General features: G+C 37.5%; 2 protein-coding genes across 2 annotated transcripts; one reads left to right on the top strand and one right to left on the bottom strand.

The window, feature by feature from the left end:
• The first annotated feature begins 3,394 nt into the window (after nt 1–3,394).
• LOC137963453 (uncharacterized) lies at nt 3,395–5,487 on the top strand. The gene is made up of 2 exons (XM_068810572.1): nt 3,395–3,488; nt 5,021–5,487. The coding sequence occupies exons 1-2, from the start codon at nt 3,395–3,397 to the stop codon at nt 5,485–5,487; spliced, it is 561 nt and encodes a 186-aa protein (XP_068666673.1).
• Nucleotides 5,488–5,950: 463 nt separating this feature from the next.
• On the bottom strand, nt 5,951–16,513 carry LOC137962310 (zinc finger CCCH domain-containing protein 8). The gene is made up of 12 exons (XM_068809106.1): nt 15,962–16,513; nt 13,626–13,873; nt 8,810–8,869; nt 8,590–8,682; nt 8,453–8,515; nt 8,148–8,369; nt 8,028–8,065; nt 7,824–7,870; nt 7,609–7,739; nt 7,448–7,501; nt 6,561–6,707; nt 5,951–6,236 (listed from the first exon to the last, which is right to left on the bottom strand). Exons 1-12 carry the CDS (start codon nt 16,311–16,313, stop codon nt 6,063–6,065), a joined length of 1,629 nt encoding a protein of 542 aa, XP_068665207.1. The 5' UTR covers nt 16,314–16,513; the 3' UTR covers nt 5,951–6,062.
• Between the last annotated feature and the right edge of the window lie 513 nt (nt 16,514–17,026).

Here is a 17,026-nt window from a genome sequence, read left to right as displayed (position 1 = left end):
GAAAGAAAAAATATCTCAATTTTGCTATGTCGGATCAAGGACTGCGGCTGATTTTCTTTAGAAATGGAATTTATCGGGTTTCAATCATCTGCGCCATTCTAGTACGTGTCTAGGCGGTAGGCGTTCCTTCTTTTTTAAGCCCTTAAGTCATATCGAGTGACAGTTCGTTAGAATCCACTACCATCGAAAACAGAAATGCATACAATGCGTAAGTCTTTGGCAGATACTAAGCCCAAAGAACTAGTTTTATCATCAAGTATTGCATGCCGCATCCTTCTGGACGCCGGACTAAATCAGTAGATGTGCATGTACTAATACTCTCAATCCTCCAAATATCACTAACAAAGCCTTCTTTTTAGTGAGCTCAATTCAGATAAGGAATCGATGCGAACATCTTTTTCAGGGGAATTCTGTTATCTATTTCTACTACAATAATTCATGGTGCAGAAAATTAAAAAAATGAGAGAACATGCTTCCGCAACAGGAGTAACTCTGAGATTCTGCAGCCAAATAAATTCACGTAAGATCATATTATTTCAACCAAGCAATGAAATCTTCAATTGATCAACACCAGGTTGGGATTTTAGAGCGAACCAATCGTTTAAAGGACCGGGCAAGTGCTGCTTTCCTGAGTTTGTCTGGGTCTGGTTTCCTGCATTTGCAGTTAAAGCTTGAGCTGGAGCTGGAGCTCCTTTCAACTCTAGAGGAGGAGATGCAGACCACTGACAAGGTGGAGCATTGTTAATTCCAGTTGTCCGACTTGCCTCCGCAAATTCCTGAATCAGACAGTAGACAGATGTATCTCGTAAAACTTGAAGATTTACAAAGGATCTTCAAATCCAATGATAATTGGGTATTTTTAATAGAACAGAGAGAAAAAGAGGTATTGCTACCTGCAGAAAGGAAGCCGCTAAAACAATATCAATGGGGTCCTTGAACCTCATGGGATAGATCAACGTTACCTTGTCAGCCTGTTTTCAATCATGGATTACGTCAATAATTTTTTGTTGATGGCAATTTCTAAGGAATTTCAATAGAAGTTTACAATTAGTTTTAGAACATTTCAAAGACGTTACCTTGAAGGTCCAAAAAGGTTGCCAGGAAAATTTAAAAAAGGTTTTTTTTTTTGCTCCCAAATAGGTATCAAACAGAACAAGTTTCCCATCTTAAGGAAGACTTGCCAGTAACTATACCCGAAGCTACATTCCATTTAGAAAGGGTATTTGACAGCATTTTCAACTTTGCTTAATGATATCAATCTTGATTCAATGTCAACAGTTCGTCTTAGCTAACAAAGGCATTGACTAAAGCTACATTCAATTTAGACAAAGTAATGGATAGCATTTATCTAAGTCATGAATGATTGCAATGGTTTCCCTAAACCAATAAATTTAAAGCATCTCATTACCTTCATTTTATTCAATTAAAAGATCACAATTTTCATCTGAGTCTTTTTTTTTAAAAATGTTGATTACACATGCATACGGCACCCTTTCCTCCAACAAGACTTGAACCCTAAACCTCACACTAAAAAACCCTCCTGCCATCGAGCCAAAGGGTCAATCCACTTTAGTCATTAAATAATAACAACATTTTTCTACTAAACTGAAAAAAAAATCCAAGGTTTGGCTTTTATACTTACAATTTATTCCTTTTATTCATATGATGTGGTGACTTGAAAAGAAATGTTCATAGTATCAATGGTTTTGCATTGCACTCTATGACTAAAAGATTTTTTCATCATAGATCTCACTATCTCATTGAAGTTACATTACTACCCACTATAGTGCACAAATTATGCTTCCAAAATTCAATAGCAAATTTATTTTCAAGGACTGAAGAGTGTGAAATACATACTGATAGCATATTAAGTAATAAATGTCATGGAGACCTATTTCATATGCAGCTACGTGTAGGAAGAAGTTGACATATCAAACAGACTCAAGTAACATGAGCAGAGAAATATGCCATGTCTTAAGCATAAGATTTTGAATGACTGACATGCATCTACACTTAGACATAGCAATGCCACAACAGTCGAGTAGTGTCTAAATCTGAATCTGCAGATGAGGAAACTGATGCAACACCTATAATTGTATTGCCCTGAAGTACATAAAGGTTACCAACCTTTTTCCCTTTCATTACAACCAAAACACCTTTACAGACCTTAATAAGTCCACCTTCTGCAACCAAGGGAATCAAGAGAACCCAGAGAAATGAGATTTTTCTTCAAATCTAGTACATGTCGAACGTCTGACAAAGTCCTCACTATACCGTCATGCATCTTGATTTGAACAGTTCCAATCCCGACAGTTTTACAGGGCATGTTGTTCCCCATCAAAATTGTACCACCATTCACAGACTGATATGTCACAAAGTAATCCTTGGTAGGACACATGTGGTAGGAACAACTCGAGTCAAGTATCCATTAATCTTGTGAGTGTGCATTACAAACATCAACTGAGAGAACATATTCTGAACCATCTGAATGATCTTCAGTAACCCCAGCAACATCTTTATTTCATTCTCTTTTCTCCTTCTCTTTGAGTTTTGGACAGTCTTGTACAAAGTAACCCGGTTGACAACAATAATTGCACTTGCCCTTTTCCCCTTTAGACTTCGACCTAGAACGACCACTGCCTTTAGAATTTGATAAATCATTTCCCTTTGTTCTCCCTCTAACAAACAGAATCTGTTTGTTCCTCGCTCCCATTGGAAGACATTTTCCTCCTCAAGTCCTTAGCGTATAAGGATGTCTTAACATCCTCCATAGATATGGTATCATTCTCATGGAGCATAGTCATAACGAAGTGCTCATAAGAAAAAGGTAAAGAGCACAGTACAATCAGTGCTTGATCCTCATCTTCAATAGTAACATCAATATTTTTCAAATTCATAACAATTTTATTAAATTCATTAAGATGTTCTTTAATAGATGTACCTTCTTTCATCCGAAGAGTGTAGAGGCATTGTTTCAAGTACAACCTGTTCATGAGAGATTTAGTCTTATAAATACTCTCCAACTTGAACCACAAACCAGCCGCGGTAGTCTCATCCGCAACCTCCCACAAAACCTCATCCGTCAAGCACAACTGAATTGAACTAAGTGATTTGATGTCAAGTTCTTCCTTGTCTTCCTCTGACATCGTCGCTGGAAGTTTCTCCTTCCTATTCAACGCTTTGTAGAAACCCAGTTGAACCAACAGGGCACGCATGTTCACGCGCCATAGACTGAGACTCATTTGCCCATCGAACTTCTCTAGTTTATACTTCGAAGCCATTAGACCAAAATAATCTCAATCGCAAAAGAGAAAAAATTTAGTTCCCTTGCTCGGTTGATTAAGCCCTCTCGACACTTGCAGCGAAACAGAGCTCCCTCAAGACTCACGAAAAAATGAGTTTCTCTCTCAGGACAGAGATCTCTCTATTGCCGTTCAGAGCTGCGGAAGCAGAGAGAAGAGCTGAGATCCAGTGCTGTTGCCGGAAAGGTAACTCTGATACCAGTTTGTTAAAACGAAACCGAAACGATTCAAGATTATCCAAGTAGCGAAGTATATAATCAAATGAGAAAAAATGAGAAAACGAGGAAATAAAGAATCAATCAAACACAATGCACAGAGAAGTTACGTGGTTCGACAACGGCCTACATCCACGGGAAGAGACGACGAGAGGTTCCACTAAAATCGAAAGGAGAGGAGTTGTGCGTCTCCGAGGTTGATACAAAAATCGATTTTTCGATTTCTCTTCCGATAACCCCCAAATTCGAAACCCCTAACCCCAATTGAGAAGTCGGGTCGGATAGAACCGTGTGTCCAAATCGGGTCGAGTTGAGCGGTCACAAACCGAAATTTCAAACTCAAGACACCACTTAACAGTGCATTATATCATTCTCTTCAGCTAAAAGTACAATCTTATTTAAAGGGGAAAACAACACGATTCGCAAAGAAGTACCAATTCATCGCAAACGGACAAATCAGCCACCCGAAAAGAAAGAAAATTAACTTACTTTTGGATGCGATTAAGCAAGAACTGTAGTAGAAACCTGGACAGCGCCTGCAATAGTATCATATCGACTTGCACGCGTTTGTTCAACAAGGACGAGAGGGAATTGGGAATGGATATTAAAATTAACTGCAAATCTTTCTCTTGTATAAAATTAGCTGAGAACTGTTAATCTTCCACCTCTCTTTCTAAGTTAGGGGTGCATGGATTAAGTTCAGGTTGTGTTATTGAAAATTCCCATAAAAACTCATTTCAAATTTGAAAACCAAACTCCTTTCTCACCCATGAATGATTTTGGAGAGTTGGATTTTTGAAATGATCGGTTTCATGTTAGGTTCACAATTATAGAGTAAAGATTAAAAATAACCTCTTAAAATAAAAATGATTAATCCCATATATGTTAATAGTATTTGCCTAATTTAATCTTACCCTTTATTTACTTATTTTTTACCCCTTATTTTCCGGGAAAGAGAAGCCGGTGTTAGCTAGCTATAAGGTTTTCCAACTAGTCGACTTTTAACCGACTCAGTTCGAGTTTGGCCACCAAACTGACGAGTTCCAATTAGATTTGACCGATTCAACTCGGATTTTTATACGTCGGTCCGGTTAAGTTCGGAGTTCGAGTTGAAAACCCCACCCTGATGCTAGCTGCGCTCGCGGGGCATGTCAATACTCTTCAAACGCGAAGCCATTCGAAGAGTCGGAGTCTGAGGAAAACGTCTCCAATGGACGACGTGCTAACCCAGTTACCTCCACCTTCGAGGTTCTTCAACGAAGATCTTAACAACTTCGCTTCTCCATATCCGCCTCTCCCTTCGCCCTTCGCCCTTCGTCGTCCTCCAAACTGCGAGGCGCAATCCTGACCTCCTCGTGGTGGCGATCTCTGCCCCGTCTGTCTTCCTCTTCCACCACTCTTCTCCCAAATACCTAGTCGGACTACTCCTCCCCGAAGCCTCTTTCTCTTCCAACCCTATCACCCCTTCTCTACGAGATAATTCTTGCAACATCTACGCCCTAGATGGCACCCCTTCTACCATCGTGGCGGCTGTCCAGTATCGCATCCCGGACCATCGGTCCTACGCCTTGGCGCAATGTCTGATCAATGAAATTCGCCCTCAGAAGGTCCTCATACTGGATTCGATGCAGAGGCAGAATTTCCGAGGAAGACTCTCGGTGGACAACAATGTGGTGTATAAGCTGGAGACATTGGAGCAGAGGCAGAGTTCCAGATTCCCAATGGTGAGAAATTTGGAATATTTCCCCTCTGGGAGTGTGATTGATGGACTTGGTGCTGCAATTCTGGCTCGCTGCCAGATTGAGAAGATGAAGGATACTTTATGCGTGTCTTGGCCCGATGTCGACAAATCGGCGGTTTCATTGTTGAAACTCTTACTGAAAAATGTATTGCGGAACACCACATTTGGCGCAACTACGGAATTATTTCACGCGCGGGACGCTCGAACCGATGCGGAGTTGTACACTTAAAAGAATTATCTGTTTATCAACGCTCCAAAAATGTTGGTACGGCCAGTTATCACCTCCATACTTTGAACAACTCGATTGTTGGGTCGGCCTTTACGTACTTTTTTCTTTTGATTAACGACATACGGTTAAGAAATTTGAAATGATGGCCAATGGGTAAGTGTGGATTGTGAGCTTGTTCTATTTGTTTTCTTCATTACCATACGGTTAATTTCCTGGTACGTCTTATTTTAAAGTTTGAAGAGGCAAATAGCCTGCGAAAACTGCTCGTAAGACCATTCTTTCCATTACCTTCTCGTATCTGAAAAACTTTTAAACCATCGGTTAGAATGATACGTAAATGCCCCTCTTTAGTAATTTTTTTGTGGGCTACCTGCAAGACAATCTGTTTTCACTGAGTAACGACTAGACCCAAACTACCAATTCAGCTAAGAGAGGATGACAAAATCTTAAGATAAACAGCACATTGAAGACATTAAACGCAAAGATTTCAATTTACTCATTTGCAAGGCAAAGCAAGTTGATCTAATATTTGCACTCCTACAAATTAAAAAAAAAAAAATCTATTCTTGTTTTTGTCATTCGGTAACTACAGTAGTAGTCTCCTCTGTGCCTTCTGCCGCTATAGTAGTGGCAGCAGCTTGTCCTGCAGCCATCGCTATGGCCTCGACAGGAGGCGGGTGGTCGAACTTACAAGCGGGGCCAAACTTGCACGTGCCCGTTTTCATGTAAAAAGAGCACACAACTGCACCCTGCACCATTTTTTCTATAATCAGCATTTCATTACTGAAATTAATCATGAGTGAAGCTCGTAACAGTTAGTGTCACTCCACAGGAAATAGGTCCACCATTCAACGGGAAATTGAATTTTTGGATTATCTCAGATGCGCGAGTGCGTATAGAAACAATAGCTCTATTACCAGATTATGATGTCAATTGCAAGAAAGTCACAAAATTAACGAAGCTCCTAACCTCTACTAAAAAGGATTCTACAAGGGAAACCTATGCAGTGAGTAATATTCTTTGTTTTTAAATTATCAAGCAAATGCAAGTGGCTGAAACAAGGGCAGCGTTACCTCTCTTCTTGGGAGCCCTGCAAGACTGAGCTTCACTGTCTGTTGAAGAGCCTGCTTCATCACAGATGGTACTGTTGCTGTTCGATCAACAGGATGGTGGAACTTGCATCTTTCGACAAACTTGCATACCCCAGTTTTCATATAGTACTGCACCACCATGAAGGAAAATACAGACGGTTTCAGAAAAGGTACAGGGACAAAGCATAAAGCTCTTGGTGCGTTTGGTAAATTAAGTACTAATTAAGCATTCAAGCAAGGAAGCCAATATGCACAAAACAATGATCAATGATCCCACGGTTACAAGAAGCAAAAGGATTAAAAGGACAGACGCTTCTTCTCAACAAATGTTACTCTTAGAGGGCCAGTCATACGGCTGTAGATATTGTCAGTAAAATCTCAGTTAGGAGGTACACCTCAGTAATTTAACAATCTTTATTCGTGAACTTTTCTGCTATCGCTCTCTTTTTTTTTTTTTTTTTTTGTTTTTTATAAGGAACTATGCATCTTAATTTATTGCATAAGAGAAGTTCAGGAGCATCAATCTTGATAAGAAAACATTGACCAAAAGATAGAAGTCAAGAAAGGATGTGACAACTCGTTTTTTGATTCAGAATACAACAGTATCCGACTTCCAAAGCATACAGTCACTGCCCAATGCTTGGATAACGCTCCTAAATCTAGAGGCCTTTTCAACAGCACAACAATTATTTATGTTTGCTCTAATAAGTACAACGAGAGTGCAGATTTTGTATTGCTTTTAACCAAAAACTAGGCTGTTGAGCGAACCCACTCTTCTCAAGTTAGAAAATAGCAATGACAAATGCAGAAAATATTGAATTTGGCTATCCACTGATCTGTAAAAGAAGAGAGAAAAGGTAACAACATACATCACATTCTGTCTGTCCTGGCCGTTGAGGGTAAATAGTGGGGCCTGAAGGAAGCTGCAATGATGAAGGAGAATAGAATTTTGTCATTGATCAATGGCGAGATGTTCATACCATGAAGTTCAACACATGATGATTAAGTAACAGCATCAATAATAACTTACAGCAGTTTGGCCCAAACGGGGATCAATATATGAGATTGAGGTGCCAGGATTTAGACCTCCTAAAGGCACACTAGCCATTAGAGAAGGAATAAGTGCTTGACTCAGAGCAGCAGCAATAGGCGGATTTATAGCTGTATAAGATTCTTAACCAATTATAAACCTCAAAGTGGAAAAGCCCAATAGAACAGAAAGTAGACATCAAGCAAGAAGGATACCATATCTGTCAGGATGGTTGTAACGGCAAGTGGAACCATATTTGCAGCTGAATGGCACCAAGTTGAGTTAGTTAAATATGAAAACAAACAAATAAATACTCTCTAAAAAACCTAAGAAATGGAAATTATTTCATTGATCAATTAAACTATAATCAAACAGCTATGACTACGCTCCTGCAACAACCATGGTAACAAAAGCTTCACCTGCCAGTCTTGAGATAGAATGGGCAATCCGCTTCACCCTACAGAGTAATAGACAAGCCTCAGTTCATCTGACCGCTTGTATACAAATGATTTGTACATAGCATATGAAAGTTATCTTACTAGTCGTATGGGCAACCCCTTTGTGTTATGCATCGAAGCTGGAATAAAAGGAGTAAAGGACTTTGTATTCTTTGCAGCTGCAGCAGCTTGTTCCTCATCTTTTGCAGCAGAGATATTCTCTTCTCCACTAGCAGGATCCAGAGCCACAGATAATGGGACATCTTTTGGGTGATGAAATTTGCAGTTCAAACCAAACTTGCATTGTCCAGTTTTCATGTAGTACTGTTTTGTTTTGTGGGTTACATAAGTAAAATTTAAAGTAGGAAATTAAAATTGTCATACAAATTTACAAGAAAAAAACTTACTGAACATGGTGGCTCAGATGGCCTCTCAGGCAACAAAGACTTGTCAGAAATTTCGGAGACACCCTACAAAGTCACAATTAAACTCTGTTAAAAGACAATCTGAAATATACTCGCATAAAAGTCACAAGATAATTTACCTCAATGCTACAAGTTGCATTTTCCACTTTATCTTTGGGATGGTTGAACTTGCATTTAGAGCCAAACTTGCACTTTTGAGTTTTCAAGAAATACTGACCACAGTTGAGGGAGTAATAAAATGTCACAAAAGATAGTCAAACCTATGTCAGAGAGAGAATTGAATAACAAACAAGGCAACTGAAGTAAAAAATAACTGAAAAGAAGACTTTTTGTGCCTACAGGACAATCAGGTTCTCCTGGTCTTTCAGGAAGAGCCTCACTTGTTGGGATGAGTGGGACCTGAAAACAAGAGAAAGCAATATCAGGAGAACTGGCTAAAGGGATTCTGACAGATGCATCAGTCAGGTCATCTTGTGCCCCTTTTTGGTATTATTTTACAACAGAATCATAATCATCATCACTGGCCCTAAGGTCATCACTATGTTGATGTCCTGATAACTTCTTGTTTTAAGTCTTTTTATTGAAATTTTCTGTACCAAATCTTTCTTCAAAACATTTTAAGGTTTTCACAGATCCTCAAACTTCTTCTCACGTGTGCACTATCATGTCCCCAACATTTCCGAACCACCTCAAAAGACCCACTCAATAGGCCATTTTCACTTGAACCACTCCAGAACTCATCTGGTCAGTCACATCCATATTTCACAATAGTATTCTGAACTGATTAATCTTATTAAGCAAGGTATGTATTTACAAAGTTCTACTGCAACAAAGAGTACAAGCACTAACAGCTGTAAAAGATCAATCGCCAAGTCAACAAATTAGATAAATTGGCATCTAGACGTACCATTGAATCCCACACATCTTCTTAAGCACTTGCCAAAATTTCCACTTTATGTAAGATTGTTTTAAAAAATTAGAAGTCTTATTCCTGTCTCAAATTGAAATTTAGCTCCATGATAATAGAGGTAAGACCCTTCCCTCCCCCCTCCTCCTCATCCTCCTCCTAAAATTGAACTTTGATGGCAGTTCAAAAGGTAACCCAGGGCTTGCTGGTGTTGGAGGCATCATCAGGGATTTCTCTGGCCAGTGTCTAATGGCCTACTCAGGCCCTACAGGAAACTGTAATTCAGCAGAAGCAGAACCAAAAGCAGTGTTTGCGGGAGTTAAAATATATTCTGAGCGTTTCAGCAACGCAGTAATTACAGAAGGGGATTCAGCTTTCATAATAAAATGGTTTCAAGAAGAAACCCCTCCCCTGTGGAGAATAAGGCACATATTAGATGATATCAAGGCCGTTTGCTTCCCTCTCCATATCTCTTGGCAACATGTATTCCGTGTGCAAATAATTCTGCAGATGTGTTAGTTAAGGGCAGAGTCTCTTGCCCTGCTCCAGTATTTGGGATTTCCATCCCTCCTGAGGGTTGAAATTTCTCCCTCTTTGTACCTTAAAATTATTTTATGAATCAGAATTTCACAAGTTCAAAAAGAAAAAAAGATAATAATTATGTAACATACTTTTTACTAACATGGACAGGGATATCATGTTATGAACCTGATTGGTTGGTTGATCTCAACCATATAATAATTTCAGCACATGACTGATGCTTCTTCACAACCAATTTCTTTCAGGCAAGGCTTCTAAACTTTCTAAAAAATGACAGCATGTATCTTAAATGATCTAAATGATAAACTTTCTTCAACAAAGCCTTGCCGCACATAGCAAATGTGGCGTAGGTCCACAATTAACAAGAGTCAATTCTTAAGCTACCATGGGATACTATAGGCTGCAGTAACCACAAAAACAATCAATCGTGTTGGTCATCCCCCCAAAGCCGCAGGAGGATATTTTTTGCAGGATGTTACTATTATACCTCATATGAGTATCAAATTAAAAATCTCCTGTCTACTTACTCCTCCAGGTCATAACTATATTGTTGAATGGGAAAAAGTCTTACATTAAAAAGTGTTAAAAAAAATTAATGGATTACAAAGATGTCATAAGCCACCTAAGCAATTAGTCATTTTGGAATAGAACAAGGTTCAACCCAATAATGATATTAGAGCAGGTTGTGCACATGGGCCAAGGCCTAGTTCGTGCTCCCCTAGCTATTTGTATATTGTGGGCTGCATTTGATGAGAACCAGATTATTTTGAGTGTTGTGTGCTCCGCTGGGAGTTTGTGCCTACATCTCAGGCCCGTTATGTGTAAGTCTGGACGTAAGGAGGATTGTTGATTGGGAAAGGCCCACATTGAAAAATTAAGAAAAGTTAATAGGTTATAAAGTTGAGCAATAGACCTCCCAAGTGGCTAGTCATTTTGGGATGAAACAAGGATCAATCCAATGGTGAAAGAAGTAATAATAGGAAATAGAGAAAAGAGTGAAAAGAGATGAGAGAGACGGAGAAGAGTGCCAAAGAGAAACCACTTGTTAGAGGCTAGAAATTAACCCTTTTTTTGTATTATATACACACTTATGTAAAACAGAATATCAAATTACAATAATGCCTCCCTACACATGAACCCTTACCCTAATAAAATTCGGAATAAAATAAAATATCGAAACATAAAACTCGAACATGAAGACCAAAAAGAGTGAAAAGAGAAGAGAGACGTGCACGAGAGAGATGGAGAAGAGTGCCAAAAAGAAACCACTTCTTAGAAGCTAGAAATTAACCCCTTTTTTGTATTATATATGCGCTTAAGTAAAAAAGATTATCAAATTCCAATAATGCCCCTCTACACATAAACCCTTACCCTAATACAACTTGGAATAAAATAAAAAATCAAAAAATAAAACTCTAACATGAAGACCAACTTACTACTATCCTATGAGGGACGTATAACCATAGAAAATGACCAAAATACCCATATACATGTATTTCAACACTCCCCCCCAAATTGAAGCGTATATATCAAGAAACCCTAATTTCCAAAAATTCACTAATTCTCACTTGCCTAAAGCTTCAATGAAGATATCACCAAGCTGATTAGTAAATTTGACAAAGGGAAAGGAGAAGAGAGAGGTGCACAAGAGAGATGGAGAAGAATGCCAAAGAGAATGCACTCATTAGGGGCTGGAAATTGACCCCTTTCAGTATCATATACTCACTTAAGTAAAAAAGAACATCAAATTACAATAATGCCCCTCTAGACATAAACCATTATAACTCCCTAAATACAGCTCATGATAAAATAAAAATTGAAACATAAACTATAACATGAAGACCAACTTACTATTATCCTATGAGGGACATGCAACCAGTAAAATTACCAAAATACACTATACATGTATCTCAACATGTTTTACACAATATGGATTTTAACCCAAATGACTACACGGGGATATTCAAAGTGGCAAAAGCATGAGAGCAAATCAGAAGAAAATATATATAAAAAATAATCGAAGAAAACACAGGTCGTTAATCCAAGCAATGACATCTTTCTATCATTCCTTGTGAATAGATCATTCAACTTTTCTAACTCAGGATCTTATAAAACGGAGCAGTAAAATACAATCTTGGATGCTTTACTCCGATGCAAGATGCACATAGGATGGTGTCAGAGGACACAATATCCTAAGCAATAAGTAAAATATCCTCCATTAGAAAATTAGCAACTCCCTTTAGTTCTAGAAATAACGAGGGTACACTAAAGTTGCCAAAAGAAATTTCTTGGGGAGTACATAATTACTATGAGATTATTTAAGTATAATCGCATACTTATATACTTCTACCCAGGAGCAAATTATCAATAGTTCTACATAGAGATGGGGAAGGAGATGACTTTCAGGAGGAGGCAAATAAAAAAAACAGTTGACAGTATTTTCTTTTCGAGGAGTAACTAAAAACTGTCCCAGATCATTTACATAAATGACTAAGATTACTTATCTTCATGTCCATACTAAGCAAAAAATCTCCAAATAATATCACTGGTCACATCAAGCCTACAAATCATAATTAATATAAAGTGAAAGAAAAATTGACCTGCTGGATGATCAGCGTTAAGGAGTAGTCCCACGTAGATTAGTGAATACAAAGATCTTGAGTTTATTAGTTGGGAAAGAGGTTTCCCAAGTTGGCTAACCATTTTGGGATGGGGCTTGGACCCAACTTCACATGGTATTAGAGCGAGTACTCGTATGTGGGGCTACACCTAAATTATCCACTTGTAGAGCCAAAAAAAAGGCTTACACCTAAATTATCCACGTGTAGAGCCACAAAAGAGGGCCTACACCTAAATAATCTACTTGTAGAGCTACAAAAATGGCCTACACATAAATTACCCACTTGTAGAGCCACAAAAGAGTGCCTAAACCTAAATTATCCACTTATAGAGCCACAAAAAGATGGCCTACACCTAAATTATGCACTTGTAGAGCAACAAAAGAGGGCCTACACGTGAGGGGGAGTGTTAAGGAGTAGTCCCACATAGATTAGTGAGTACAAAGATCTTGAGTTTATTAGTTGGGGAAAGAGGTTTCCTAAGTTGGCTAGTCATTTTGGGATGGGTCTTGAACCCAACTTCATAGTCTGAATGATCAATGCAAGTCATAGGTTGTCATGCATCAACTTACGATTTGCAGTTCTAAATTAATTTTTGGTAAATTGGATACTGATTACAGAAAAGTTCAAACTTTACAGTTCTATTAATAACTTAAACTAATGACTTCTATAAAATCAAAACTCTAATAAATAATTTAAACTAATGAACTTTTATAAAATCAAACTAGAAGGTCTCAGATTAAAGGAGACCATGTGCCCAGTAAATTTTTACTACAAAAAGTAATAGTCATATATTGCATCTGAATAAGCTCCAAAAGCTGAAGCCAGAAGATCTGATACAAACGTACTAAAAAGTCATACATTAGTTTAACCTCATAACAAATATAATAAAAAACAGAAAAAATGATACCAATAAGATTTAATAAAACTTCAATTGTCTTTTTATGAAGCTAAACAATGATAAACTATAGTGATAAATTCATGGAAAAATACAATGATAATTGAATACGTATTACGAAATAAAACTGATATAATATGAACAATTAAGTAGTTTTTTTCTGTAATAGAAATAATAGTAGTCAGCGATCACCTCTTTCCAGTCGGGAATTCCACCCTCAGGAACCCAAGGAGGGTGGTCAAACTTGCATCTATCTCCAAACTTACACATTCTTGTCAACATGTAATGAGCACAATCCTTTTCTCCTGGTCGCTGGGGATAAATGGGCAGGTGACTCGTAGCGTCGAATCTAGGACGTTTGGCCAAGGAATTTGTAACAAATGAAGCTTCATTTTGCTCAATAGTATTATGAATTCCCAGAACAGTCGGATGATAGACAGCTATAGGTAGATAATAGAGAAGATAATCATAAGAAAGCTACAGTAGTGTACAATGATTTCTTATGAAAATATAAACTCTAAACCTGAACCAAAAAATGCTTTAAAAAAACAAAAGTAATAAGAACAACAATGATAATAGTACTTAAACTTAATCATTTTACAATATTATTAGGATGATGGGACAAGCGCAATACTCATATTATGATTTAAATTCTACATAAAAAAATAGGTTTACCTCAATAGTAACAGCAGAAAGTAACTATGGATTTGTCTATCGCAATCTATACTTTATATACAGCAGCGAGTAATATAAAGTAGATCGCTTCTTGACTTTGGTGTATAAGTAAACAATTGATACAGTACAAAAGTATTGTTTTCTGGTTAACAAAAATTAATAAGAGATGAAAAATCCTCACAGCAATAATTTAAGAGGGTGATAGGGTCCTAGAGGCAATATTCAAGTAATTTAATCTTAATTGGTACATAAATTACATTTATCCTGATCAGAACTCCCAGTTAATAAACATAATAGAGACATAATCTAATTTTGTAGGAACAAAAACATTGTTTTCTAAACCAAAACCCTTTATTGTTTCATACAAAAAAATGAAAAAAAAAACTTATACCATTTAGAGATCATTTCCATTGTCACTGACATGTATTCTTCCTTAAATTTTTAAATTACATAAAAAGTAAGTTTTTATCAGCCAGTAGCACAAACTATCCTTCTAGTTGATAATGAGAAGATGCTAGAGAAAATGACTTTGGCCCAAACCAGTATCATCTTCATAAAATGAAAAATTCATTCCTACAAATACTCTTTTGCTTTCATTCTGCTTGATCTTAAAATAAACTGCATCCTTGGGAAACAGGTATACTCACATTACAAGGTCCACAACTTCAAATTGAAACTAATAGAAAAGTCAATGATCACATTTTCTAGATGACACATATTATTCCAACCAAAATACCCCATAAAGACCCAATTAACATTAAGAGTCCTCAAATTTAGGGATTTGCAAATATTACCTCGCTAACATAACATTATTAAAAAATGCATTTCATAAATAACATCGTCTCAAACAGAAAGAATTAAAAGGTACTTCGATCAAGAAATTAGAGTAAAATAAAGGAGAGAACGTATTTGTTTTTTTGTAGGAGAATGGATAAATATTAACACGCACTAACATACAGGTACAGTATTTAAAGTAAAAGTAATCTCAATAGGTTGCATTATTTCAGCTTCTTATGGCCAATTCTAGTCACCCATAGCTTGCATAGTAATGTAAAGGAGGGCCTAACTAATAAACTTATTCAATGGCACATGAAGTAGACTTCACAAAGGAGTGTATGTCTCCAACGTGAAAGGAGAATAGTGATCCAACTATCCTTGCCCCATATCTACATTGAAAGGTCAGCCCCGACTACTTTATCGTTAATCTAGCATGATCTGCACATTAAGAGATGTAAATGTCCTCTTCGGGTGTTTCAAGCAGACACAGAGAGCAAATGTTTGCTAAAAACTCCATGTACACACTGTCTTTTGAAAAAATGAATCATCATCTACAAGTTAGAACTTCATAGATGGGAAATGTACCCATATAAATCTGAAGCCAATAGAGAATTTCCTTTATTTGGAGAGTGAGTTTGCTTTTCCAGTAATAACTACCATTCTTTTTCTTTTTTTTTTCTTTTTTTGACAATGAAGAAAGAAAAGAATGTATTGTAAGCAATCATTATAACTTTTTAACACTCTACTGAATCAAAATGAATGTACTGAGGAGCACACGGGAGAAGATAAATGACTCAGTAACCATACTCTATGCAAATTTAGATAATTTCCAAAAAAGTACGTCAAGTTGGATAGATTCAATTGCAACAGATGCAGAATGGTATCCTACAGAAGCAAAGCACTCCAGACTTGCAACACAAACTCTCAAATGCCATTCCAGAATAGCTTGTGTGCAGCATTATCACGGAAAATAAGCAAATAAGATTTTTCTTGCAAAAATATGGCAGGTAACTCAACCAGCATCTCATAAATCATACTATCAAACTTGTACGAAGAAACGAACGCATTAAACTAACCTTCATTCGGCCTTTTGAGGCCAGGAATCGGAGGCTCAAAGGCAGTCGGTTGCAATCCTTGTAGGCCGGCCCATGAGGACTGACTAAACAATGAGTGCGAGGGCGTTATAGATCCTGCAGCTGCGGCAGCATGACCGCTCGAAATAATGCTCGCAACGTTTCCTGCTTTACCACCTAGTCCACTAGTGTCGGTGCCGGTTGCGTACCTCAAAAGATCAATGCCTGAGAGAGGTTCTGAAAGGAGGTATCTGGAAGAACCCATAACAGAAGGGTTGGCACCGCCCAGCTTCGATGAGTATAGACTCGGCAGACTAGCGCCTCCACGGGATGCGCCGTAGAGATGGTTCGCCATGAGTGAGAATCTACGACGCCGGCCCACTTCGGGGTGGGAATGCCCGCGAAGGGCAGAAGAGTGACACGCCTATATGATTTTGGAAATTTGAAGAGAAGAAAACCCTAAAAACCAGCGACCCGAACCTCCTGCCGATTGGACGAGAAGAGAGTCCGGAAGAGACCGAAGAAAAGGAGATGAAACTTCGAAAAGGGTCTCGTTGTGATCCTAGTACGACCTATGCCGGCTAAAACACTGAAAATAAACCCCTTTTAACGAGAAACGAAGACGAAATACATTTTCGGGTAATTACTAACTAGAACGAAAACCTACTTGTGCTATGCTATTCTTGTGTTAATTGCTTTCAGCGTATTATACTGAACATTATATTTAATTTTGATTAGCTATGAACGTATGGACTTACAATAAAAACCAAAAGTACTAAAATTCCATACCGTTGGTTTGTTTAGACTATATGATTATTTTAATATTTTATGAAGTAACTTTATTCATATATTTGAAATATGGCATTTCAAGATTAAATTTAATTCTAACAATCTCATCTAATACAGTAAAATTAATGGAATACCCTTTAAAAAAAATAATCAAATCTATAATTTTTTTTGAAAAATATAATAACTCTTTGTGATGTATAGAAATTGATTCCATTTCTATTGTTATCGAGGAAGAAGTGGGTATTTTTTATAAAATAAACAAAAATTATGGTACATTTA

The sequence above is a fragment of the Aristolochia californica genome, unplaced genomic scaffold, assembly GCF_029961685.1.
Source record: "Aristolochia californica isolate CCGP_79_NKW_82.1479 unplaced genomic scaffold, dmAriCali1.0.hap1 SCAF_4, whole genome shotgun sequence".
Taxonomy (NCBI): Eukaryota; Viridiplantae; Streptophyta; class Magnoliopsida; order Piperales; family Aristolochiaceae; genus Aristolochia; species Aristolochia californica.
Note: the sequence above shows the minus strand (reverse complement) of the source record. Positions and strands in the feature narration are given on the sequence as shown.